The sequence below is a fragment of the Salvelinus fontinalis genome, chromosome 29 (genome assembly GCF_029448725.1).
Source record: "Salvelinus fontinalis isolate EN_2023a chromosome 29, ASM2944872v1, whole genome shotgun sequence".
In the NCBI taxonomy this organism is placed as follows: Eukaryota; Metazoa; Chordata; class Actinopteri; order Salmoniformes; family Salmonidae; genus Salvelinus; species Salvelinus fontinalis.
This window is the reverse complement of record NC_074693.1, coordinates 6,179,063-6,190,340: the sequence shown is the minus strand read 5'-3', so window position 1 is coordinate 6,190,340 and position 11,278 is coordinate 6,179,063. Positions and strand designations below refer to the sequence as shown.

Genomic DNA, 11,278 nt, shown 5'->3' with positions numbered 1-11,278 from the left:
CCGTTCAGAACATCTATTTACAGCCCCAGTTCCGTGTCTTGGGTACACCGTTCAGAACATTTACAGCTACAGATCTGTGTCTTGTGTACACGTTTTGAAAATCTACATGGTAAAAACATTTTTTATATCAAATTGAGAAAAACATCTGTAAGGTGGAAGCAATATTGGGAGAACGTGCCCATACACTACCCTGATTATAGCAGCAAAATGATCACACATTCCAAGAGGTTTACCATATTTTTCTTTATTTCAACAGAAATGGAGTCAGAGCCTTGCAGCATACCAGACAAAGCTTAAATAAAACAGTTCACTGAAAGACGAGTAACAAAACTAAAACTGCTTAGAAAATACTTACCTAGGCCATTCCTGGTTGAAGTGATAAAATCAATCATTACGTAGGGTGAGGTGGGCATAACTAAGGGTGAAAGAAATACAGGGCCTTTCAATTGGGTCGTACTGACAAGAACCTCCTGTCTGTCCAGTTTATCCATACGGTTTGGTCTTAACCAGCATAGTGCGTGACATCGAACAAGAGGACAAAGCAATTGAGAGTATTTTTTTGTTTTCTTACATTGAAACATGACAAAATCCTTAAAGTTGGCATTTGGTGGTGGTGGGGGAAGGGAGCGGTTATGATCTTTCTCTCTGAAATGTGATAATAAACACCGGCATCTACTCTCATCCTGAATAACCAATAGCCTAAGATGAAAAAAAACCAAGAGCAGCTGCAGACTAAAAACAAACTGTTTAAGCTGATTCAACGTTTTTACTTCAAGACTAGAGTTACTAGATGTTCAGACTGCGGTGCAACAGTCCCTTTATACTCTTACTGCAGATTACATTATTACATTGCGATGGAAAAACATTGATGAAGGCTTGTGTAACAAGCCCCATATACACACACAGAGAAGAGAAGAAGCCACGGGGAGTCTCTTCCAGGCGCTGGATGGAGGGCGGGATGGAGAGGGTGTTCCACCTCGTCCTCTCGTACCCTGTATGGAAGCTGTGGTTTGGGGAAGAGTCTCAGGTGAAGAGCAAAGTGGTTCTGGCTCAGTCTGGCTCAGGGAAACAGACATGGATGGGATATGACTAGAGTGGAGGAGGGAGAAGGTGGGATGAGGTGATGAAACGGTGGACACACCTGCAGGCTCTACAACAGACAAGAGTCCAAGTCACAGGGGAGGGTTGAAAGGGGCTAAATAGGAGTAGATAGGCGCAGAGCTTTGGGCAGGAGGGGTAGAGAGAAGGGCAAGTGGGGGTCAGTTCCAGCCCAGGCGCTTCTACTGCTCTGGAGGGGCTGGAGTTGGACAGGTGGTGAGGTTAGAGGTCAGGGTGGGGCGGCTGGAGTTGGACAGGGTCAGGTGGTGAGGTTAGAGGTCAGGGTGGGGCGGCTGGAGTTGGACAGGGTCAGGTGGTGAGGTTAGAGGTCAGGGTGGGGCGGCTGGAGTTGGACAGGGTCAGGTGGTGAGGTTAGAGGTCAGGGTGGGGCGGCTGGAGTTGGACAGGGTCAGGTGGTGAGGTTAGAGGTCAGGGTGGGGCGGCTGGAGTTGGACAGGGTCAGGTGGTGAGGTTAGAGGTCAGGGTGGGGCGGCTGGAGTTGCACAGGGTCAGGTGGTGAGGTTAGAGGTCAGGGTGGGGCGGCTGGAGTTGGACAGGGTCAGGTGGTGAGGTCAGAGGTCAGGGTGGGACGGCTGGAGTTGGACAGGGTCAGGTGGTGAGGTTAGAGGTCAGGGTGGGGCGGCTGGAGTTGGACAGGGTCAGGTGGTGAGGTTAGAGGTCAGGGTGGGGCGGCTGGAGTTGGACAGGGTCAGGTGGTGAGGTTAGAGGTCAGGGTGGGGCGGCTGGAGTTGGACAGGGTCAGGTGGTGAGGTTAGAGGTCAGGGTGGGGCGGCGTGCATCGATCGATGGGACATCTGGTCGGGGGGCTGCATCCCATATAGCACCCGGTTCCTTTTTTTGTAGTGCACTACATTTGTCCACGTCCTCTTTAGGTCCTGGTCATAAGCAGTGCACTGAATAGGGTGCCATTTGGGACGTACCCAGGGTCCAGGACTTCAGGTGCTCTCGCTGCTCTCGACGGGCTGCAGTTTGACCAGGTGGTCTGGCTTGCCGCCGCTGGCGTGACGCTCCCACATCTGCAGGTAGAGCTTCTCCAGATCCATAGTGTACTGCTTGGTGTTGAACAGAGGGCTGCAGATACGCTGCTTCCACACACGGGACCGGATCATCTTCAGACTGGGGGGAGAACCGGGTCAGTTACAACAACGGTGAGAAGAGGGAGAGATGCTCAACACAGAAGAGATGGAGACAGATGGAGTGTGAGAAGAGGGAGAGATGGAGAGAGATGGAGTGTGAGAAGAGGGAGAGATGGAGACAGATGGAGTGTGAGAAGAGGGAGAGATGCTCAACCACAGGAGAGATGGACACAGATGGAGTGTGAGAAGAGGGAGAGATGCTCAACCACAGGAGAGATGGAGACAGATGGAGTGTGAGAAGAGGGAGAGATGGAGAGAGATGGAGTGTGAGAAGAGGGAGAGATGGAGAGACAGATGGAGTGTGAGAAGAGGGAGAGATGGAGAGAGATGGAGTGTGAGAAGAGGGAGAGATGCTCAACCACAGGAGAGATGGAGACAGATGGAGTGTGAGAAGAGGGAGAGATGGAGAGAGATGGAGTGTGAGAAGAGGGAGAGATGGAGAGATGGAGTGTGAGGAGGGAGAGATGCTCAACCACAGGAGAGATGGAGAGAGATGGAGTGTGAGAAGAGGGAGAGATGGAGACAGATGGAGTGTGAGGAGGGAGAGATGCTCAACCACAGGAGAGATGGAGACAGATGGAGTGTGAGAAGAGGGAGAGATGGAGAGAGATGGAGTGTGAGAAGAGGGAGAGATGCTCAACCACAGGAGAGATGGAGACAGATGGAGTGTGAGAAGAGGGAGAGATGGAGAGAGATGGAGTGTGAGAATAGGGAGAGATGCTCAACCACAGGAGAGATGGAGACAGATGGAGTGTGAGGAGGGAGAGATGCTCAACCACAGGAGAGATGGAGACAGATGGAGTGTGAGAAGAGGGAGAGATGGAGAGAGATGGAGTGTGAGAAGAGGGAGAGATGCTCAACCACAGAAGAGATGGAGAGAGATGGAGTGTGAGAAGAGGGAGAGATGGAGACAGATGGAGTGTGAGGAGGGAGAGATGCTCAACCACAGGAGAGATGGAGACAGATGGAGTGTGAGAAGAGGGAGAGATGGAGAGAGATGGAGTGTGAGAAGAGGGAGAGATGGAGACAGATGGAGTGTGAGAAGAGGGAGAGATGCTCAACCACAGGAGAGATGGAGACAGATGGAGTGTGAGAAGAGGGAGAGATGGAGAGAGATGGAGTGTGAGAAGAGGGAGAGATGGAGAGAGATGGAGTGTGAGAAGAGGGAGAGATGCTCAACCACAGAAGAGATGGAGAGAGATGGAGTGTGAGAAGAGGGAGAGATGCTCAACCACAGGAGAGATGGAGACAGATGGAGTGTGAGAAGAGGGAGAGATGGAGAGAGATGGAGTGTGAGAAGGGGGGGATTTAGAAGGAGCTAGCTGGAGTGTGTGTGTTAGTCAGAAGTTCTTACTATTCCATGTCGCAGCCCAGTTTGACAGCCACGTCCTCATATTCCTGTCTGGTGTGGGCGATAAGCTCAGGACAACCCAGACACTGTAGCTGAGAGGCTGCCACGCGTGACGCCAGGGTCTCACCTGTACGGGCACACGTCACATTTAAATACCGACTTGTCGTTCACACACACCACTGCTACTACAACACACAGAACCGTACATCCCAATTATCTCTCCGTAGTGTGCATTTGTTCCCTTCATGGATTGGAAATGACTGGGACATAGAAACTCCCTCTAACCTAAGTCAACACTGATCCAAAACGTTCTAATTTATGGAGAGTAGTGAACACTTCTGGAGGAAACATCTGTCCTGCGATCCTACACGGTCTCACCTGGCATTGTAACCATGGGTGTCCCGGCCCAGAGGACGTCCATGCCGGTGGTGTGTCCGTTACAGAGTGGCGTGTCCAGACACACGTCGGCCAGCTGGCCCCGTCTCACGTGTTCCTCCTTGGGCGCCACGGGGGAGAAGATGATACGGGAGCCGGGCAGGCCGAAGTTCTGGGCGTACTGCTGGATGTTGGGCTCGCCCACCGCAGGGAAACGCAGCAACCACAGAACACTGTTGGGAACCCGCTTCAGGATCTACAGGAGAGACCGAAGACGAGATCAGTAAGAGTCTGAAATGGAAATGGCACTACTGTTGACCAGAGCCCCTATTCCCCATATAGTGCACTACTACAACAGGATCATGGAGACAGTGTTTTCTAGCTTGATGCTTACATTGGCCCACATCTGCAGGGTGGGAGGGTCGATCTTGTAGAGCTGGTTGAAGTTGCAGTAGACGATGGAGTCCTCAGGCAGCCCGTACTGGGAGCGGGTTGTCACCACGATGGTACGAGGAACCTCCTCTCCTGTAGCCGCCTTGTTGTTGAGCTGAGATGGAGGACAAGGAGGAGGTTATGATGGACAGATTTATTATGAGCAGAGAGAGATAGATGGGGGCAGAGGAGAGGCCAGTGCATAGTGACAGTGTTAACCTTACACCCCTGTTCTAAACCCTGTTCTGACCCCTGTTCACCACAGTACTGGAACCATTTTCCCAGGTGTCAAAGACCCAAAAGTAGACATGCAAGTGACCCATTGTCTTTATCCAGTACTAGCCAGTCTTCGTGCCATACCAGGAGTGATTCAGACCCTGATACTACAACCTTCTCCCCTGGAAGTATCTGAAAACACACAGTATACATGAGATGTAACACTACAGACCCTAGTCATGTCACATGGCTGGGATCAAAGGTCAACCATACAGGTAACTTCCTGCTTCATTAGGTCACATGGCTGGGATCAAAGGTCAACCACACAGGTACCTCACTGCTTCACTTCAACCAGCAAAATAACAGCCTGGTACTCATTCTTATCCATTTCCTGTGTGTGTGTGCGCGTGTCCCTCCAGTACCTGTGTGGTGGCCAGTCCATTACTGACGGTGAATCCGTTGATGGTGACCTGTATCTGTCCCTGGTTGATCATGTTGATGATGGCCTCAGCCGCTGTGTTCATGGGGATGACGGGCATGGACAGAGCCCCGTTGGTTTCTGCTGCGCCACTCTCCCCAATGGAACACTTCATCTGGACAGGAAGGAAGGAGTCAGTGATCTACAAAGCATTTACATCATACTTTCTGGAGGATAAGGGCAGGTCTTCACTGTTCAAGTTTCAGAACAACAAGGAACAGACAATGGGGATATGGTCACAGAACATTCACCATGTCACCGTCTCACCTTGACGTCAGGCAGGCTGTTCAGGAAGGGTTAGGACTATTCACCATGTCACCGTCTCACCTTGACGTCAGGCAGGCTGTTCAGGAAGGGTTAGGACTATTCACCATGTCACCGTCTCACCTTGACGTCAGGCAGGCTGTCCAGGAAGGGTTAGGGCTATTCACCATGTCCCTGTCTCACCTTGACCACCTTGACGTCAGGCAGGCTGTCCAGGAAGGGTTAGAACTATTCACCATGTCCCTGTCTCACCTTGACCACCTTGACGTCAGGCAGGCTGTCCAGGAAGGCCTTGAGGTCGATACCATTCAGAACGATGCGGTTGTCAAAGATGTGGCCGTTAGACTTGAAGTCAATCACCGCCTTTTTCTGTTGAAGAAAATAAAAACAAGAACACTGGAGGTGAAGAGGTGAACTGCATGTCAAGTGTTGTTCCAAGAAACCAAGTCAGGGTCGTAGATCTAAAAAGCATTATTTTCATTCATCAAAGCACACATTTTTCCTTTCAGATGAATGTCACTGTATTTTTATGTAAACAGGGGAAACCCATTGAGACCAGGGTCTCATTTTCAAGGGTACCCTGGGAATAATAATTACCGCCATAGCATACAATAGAGCATTGACAACGCAAGAAAAGCCTCTATCACCGGAATGCTAACAAAATTAGCACAAACTAATAGCGAAATCACATAGCTGTTGTTAGCTAAAGGCGAACGAACGAAAAATCTTATTGCAGACAGGCAAATCCAGCTCAAAGTTATACAAGCATAGCTAGTAGCTACCGAATGTTATTTTCAGTGAGTGTGGACATTTACAAGCTTAAGTGAAGGAGAGAAATTGAGCAAATGAACAAAGTTGTGATGCATGCTTTTCAGCAGGAAGAGCAGCACGTGTACCTGCAGCAGAGGGGAGAAGAAAAAAAACACTAATAGGAACAGGCTGTGGTTCAGGTGGTTGTTTTCCTTGATGATCTTTTTGGCCTTCCTATGGCATCGGGTGCTGTAGGTGTCCAGGAGGGCGGGAAGTTTGCCCCTGGTAATGCGTTGAGCAGACCACGCCACCCTCTGGAGAGCCCTGCGGTTTTTGGGCGGTGCAGTTGCCGTACCAGGCAGTGTTACAGCCCAACAGGATGCTCTCAATTGTGCAGCTATAAATGTTTGTGAGGGTTTTAGGTGACAAGCCAAATTTCTTCAACCTCCTGAGGTTTCAGATCGTCAGTGATGTGTACGGCGAGGAACTTGAAGCTTTTCCACTGCGGCCCCATCAATGTGGATAGGGGCGTGCTCCCTCTGCCGTTTCCTGAAGTCCACGATCATCTCCTTTGTTTTGTTGACGTTGAGTGAGGTTATTTTCCTGGCACCACTCTACCGGGCCCTCACCTCCTCCCGGTAGACTGTCTCGTCATTGTTGGTAGTTAGACTTACTACTGTTGTGTCGTCTGCAAACTGCATAATTGAGTTGGAGGCGTGCGTGGTCACGCAGTCATGGATGTACAGGAGGGGGCTGAGCACACACCCTTGTGGGCCCCTGTGTTAAAGATAAGAGAAGATGTTGTTTCCTACCTTCACCACCTGGGAGCAGCCCCCCGTCAGGAAGTCCAGGACCCAATTGCACAAGGTGGGGTTCAGACCCAGGGTCTCTAGCTTAATGATGAGCTTGGAGGGTACTATGGTGCTGAATGCTGAGCTATAGTCAATAAACAGCATTCTTACATAGGTATTCCTCTTGTCCAGATGGGACAGGGCAGTGGGCAGTGTGCAGGCGATTGCATCGTCTGTGGATCTATTGGGGTGCTAAGCAAATTGAAGTGGGTCTAGGATGTCAGGTAAGGTAGAGGTGATATGATCCTTAACTAACCTCTCAAAGCACTTCATGATGACAGAAGTGAGTGCTACATGGCGATAGTCATTTAGTTCAGTTACCTTTGCTTTCTTGGGTACAGGAACAACGGTGGACATCTTGAAGCAAGTTGGGACTGGGAGAGATCGATTATGTCCCTAAACACTCAAACCAGCTCCTATACGCATATTCTGAGGACACGGCTAGGGACGCCGTTTGGGCCAGCAGCCTTGAGGGTTAACACGCTTAAATGTCTTACTCACATCGGCCACGGAGAAAGAGAGCCCACAGTCCTTGGTAGCGGGACGCGTTGGAGGCACCGTGTTATCCTCAAAGCGGGCAAAGGTTTTTTAGCTTGTCCGGAAGCAAGACAGTGTCCGCGATGTGGCTGGTTTTCCCTTTGTAGTCCGTGGTTGTCTGTAGACCCTGCCACATAAGTCTCGTGTCTGAGCCATTGAATTCCGACTCCACTGTCTCTGTACTGATGTTTTGCCTGTTTGATTGCCTTATGGAGGGAATAAGTACACTGTTCGTATTCAGCCATATTCCCAGTCAACTTGCCATGGTTAAATGCAGAGGTTCGCACTTTCAGTTTTGCACAAATGCTGCCATCTATCCACGGTTTCTGGTTTGAGTAGGATTTAATAGTCACAGCAGGTACAACATCTCCTATACACTTCCTGATGAACTCAGACACCATATCTGTGTATTCGTCAATGTTATTCTCAGAGGCTACCCGGATCACATCAGTCCGCATGTGCAAAACAATCTTGAAGCATGGATTCCGATTGGTCAGACCAGCGTTGAATAGACCTTAGCACAGGTACTTCCTGTTTGAGTTTCTGGCTATAGGAAGGGTGGAGCAAAACGGAGTTGTGATCAGATTTGCCGTTCTACAGTACTAATGTGTTGGTAGAATTTCGGAAGCGTTTTCCTCAAATTTGCTTTGTTAAAATCCTCAGCTACAATAAATGCAGCCCCAGGATGTGGTTTCCAGTTTGCATAAAGTCTAGTGTAGTTCCTTGAGGGCCGTCGTGGTATCGGCTTTAGGGGGATGATACACGGCTGTGACTATAACCGAAGAAAATTCTCTTGGGAGGGAATACAGTCGGCATTTGATTGTGAGGTATTCTAGGTTGGGTGAACAAAAGGATTTGAGTTTCTGTATGTTATCACAATCACACCATGAGTAGTTAATCATGAAACATACACCACCGCCTTTCTTCATCCCGGAGAGTTCTTTATTCCTGTCTGCGCGATGTACTGAGAACACAGATGGCTATATGGATTGGAACAGTATATCGAGAGAGAGCCATGTTTCTGTAAAACAGAGTATGTTACAATCCCTGATGTCTCTCTGAAAGGAGATCCTCGCCCTGAGCTCAATACTGTGGAACTCTTAAAGAGATGGGTCTGATAGATATCTGGAGAGAGACTAATAGCTTATCCATGGACTATACATACTACTTCAATGTCCATAACACCTACTCTCGTATAGATTACATTTTTATCCCAAAGATTTCCATAAAGTCTGCCACTTGTACAAAATCGGACACACAGCACTTTCAGTTCACGTCTTTGTCTGCCTCCGCTTTGACCTCTAAAAACATCCTGAGGTCAAAGAGCTGGAAATTCAACAGCTCCATGATATCAAACGAAGCATTCCATACATCGGTTACTACATGGATCGACAACAGTCTCTCCTATTTCTCCGGCCAATGTGAGACGCTGCCAAAGCCACACTTAAGAGGTCTTCTAATTGCATATGCTTCCTCTAAGAAAAAAGCAATGGAAGCACACAGGTTAGATCTTGAGGGAGTTGGAACACAGCGAAAAAGTACATAAATAATCCCCAGACAGTAACCTCCTAGAGTCAACTTAAAGTAGCCAAAGCCAAACTAAACTTGGACTATACTCAGGAGATGTACTAAACAGAAATAGCAGATTGCTTGCCTATTAAAATAAGAGCAGTCAGAGCATACAATCATCGCCATCTGAACAGCAGACGATGAGGTCACATACGATCCAGTTTATTTTTATTTTATTTTTTTACTTTTCATGGTTTTTACTGCAAATGATATACATCTGAGAGAAAAAAATTGATGCAAAACTCCATTCCTTCCTAGAGGGACTCTTGCGACCAAAACTATTTGAGACCCACCAAGATCTGAACTCTCCTTTCATGCCTGAGATCCTCAGAGCAATTATCTCCATACCACCTAATAAGTCCCCAGGCCCAGATGGATTTCCCCAGAGAGTTCTACAAAGCTTTTTGGCCCCAGCTGAGCCCTATTTTCATGCGCTCTCCCAGACTATTACAGTGTTGTTAAAACGGGCGCTCTCCCAGACGATTACAGTGTTGTTAAAACGGGCGCTCTCCCAGACGATTACAGTGTTGTTAAAACGGGCGCTCTCCAAGACGATTACAGTGTTGTTAAAACGGGCGCTCTCCCAGACTATTACAGTGTTGTTAAAACGGGCGCTCTCCCAGACTATTACAGTGTTGTTAAAACGGGCGCCCTCCCAGACGATTACAGTGTTGTTAAAACGGGCGCTCTCCCAGACGATTACCGTGTTGTTAAAATGGGCGCTCTCCCAGACTATGTTCACAGCCCTCATTACAGTGTTGCTATAAAAGACAAGGACCCTCTATCCTGCTCGTCCTTCCGGCCCATTCCGACTATAAAATAACTACCAAATTGCTCGCCAAAAGACGAAAACACTTCTTCTCAAAGTAATAAAAGCGGATCAAACAGATTTTATTAGAGACAGATACTCTTCATTCACCATCTTTTTTTATATTATAGATCAAGTTAAACGCACAGAAGACCACTGTCCTGCTGTCGTCACTGGATGTTGAGAAGGTGTTCGACAGGATGGAGTGGAACGTTTTGTTCTTCGTCTTAGAAAAGTTCAATATGGGCCCAAACTTTATTAAATGGATTAAGTCCCTATATTCTCATCCAAAATGCCATGGTGACTACTAACGGTCTGAATTCTGATAGATTCCCTTTGGAACGTGGCACAAGACAAGGATTCTCGCTGTAGCCCCTGTTGGGGGCGGATTTGATAAGGAGCAATCCAAGTATTATATGGGTGTTTCTGCAGGCGACCTTCAGCACAAGATTTCACTCTACGCGGATGATGTCTTGCATGGATCACAAACAGACAAGACTCAATGTGGATTCAGATAGAGGCCAATCCTGTGGTTCATTGCCCCTAAGCTCAATTACATTCATGAATAACTTTAGCAAAGTGGGCAACATAGCCAAAACCTTAGTGATTGCGACATGGTATACTGCTGCTCTACTAATGTAAAGATGAAATAATCTAATTACACATCTGTGGTGTACAAATTGTATCACATCCCAGTGAGAATCCATCGAATGAATACAGACATTTCTCCTGATTGTAAAATACGTACCTGTTCTTAGTTAAGTCTTTTTAAAACGCACATTGAAAAACCTGAGGGAGTTCAAGGTGCAGATCTTCAGGGTCAAGTCTACGAGATGTGGTTTCATCACCATTTAGCACTCCTTTAAGATTGGTGAGCAATTTTTGATTTGAATCAAAGCCAAGCTGAAGGTCTTTAACCAGTTAAATGTCATCTCATGATAATTACCTTTGGGCATTATGTAGAAGGCCATAAACAATAACAATTAATGCTGCATACTTAAGTTAAAATCTCACCTGTCTGATAAAAATATCTATAAATTGCTGAGGTGTAGTCGCTTGAAGACAAGCGCAAGTACACAGTTACAAATATGAAAATGAAATATTTGCATTTCCTATTCAACAATAATGTATGAATAAGGTTTGAAATTATTTATATGCTTTCTAAATAAAGCAGAATCAAATTATAAAACGACTAATTATACGATTTCACCTTCCTTATAAGTGTAAAGTACATATTTGTATGTTTAGAGTTAGAGAGAACGTGCATATTTTCTTAAGGTCTCTTGATCAAAACGGTAGGAGGGACATCCCAGCTTCAAGTGGTTTCAGATTTCACATCCTACGTCACAAGCTCATATTTTTTTTTATACAAAAAAATAAATATATATATAT

At 47.4% G+C, this 11,278-nt stretch overlaps 1 protein-coding gene across 6 annotated transcripts in view; it reads right to left on the bottom strand.

Annotated features, from left to right (window-relative positions):
* Nucleotides 1-228: 228 nt before the first annotated feature.
* Nucleotides 229-11,278, bottom strand: part of ogt.1 (O-linked N-acetylglucosamine (GlcNAc) transferase, tandem duplicate 1) — a 35,897-nt gene continuing 24,847 nt past the window's right edge. For all 6 annotated transcript variants that reach the window (XM_055888113.1, XM_055888115.1, XM_055888114.1 and 3 more), the window contains exons 17-22: nt 5,624-5,740; nt 5,052-5,222; nt 4,376-4,528; nt 3,985-4,237; nt 3,610-3,733; nt 229-2,235 (exon numbers count right to left, since the gene is read on the bottom strand). In XM_055888113.1, the coding sequence (XP_055744088.1) occupies nt 2,055-2,235; nt 3,610-3,733; nt 3,985-4,237; nt 4,376-4,528; nt 5,052-5,222; nt 5,624-5,740 (999 nt within the window). In that variant the 3' untranslated portion in view covers nt 229-2,054. The remainder of the gene's footprint in view (nt 2,236-3,609; nt 3,734-3,984; nt 4,238-4,375; nt 4,529-5,051; nt 5,223-5,623; nt 5,741-11,278) is intronic.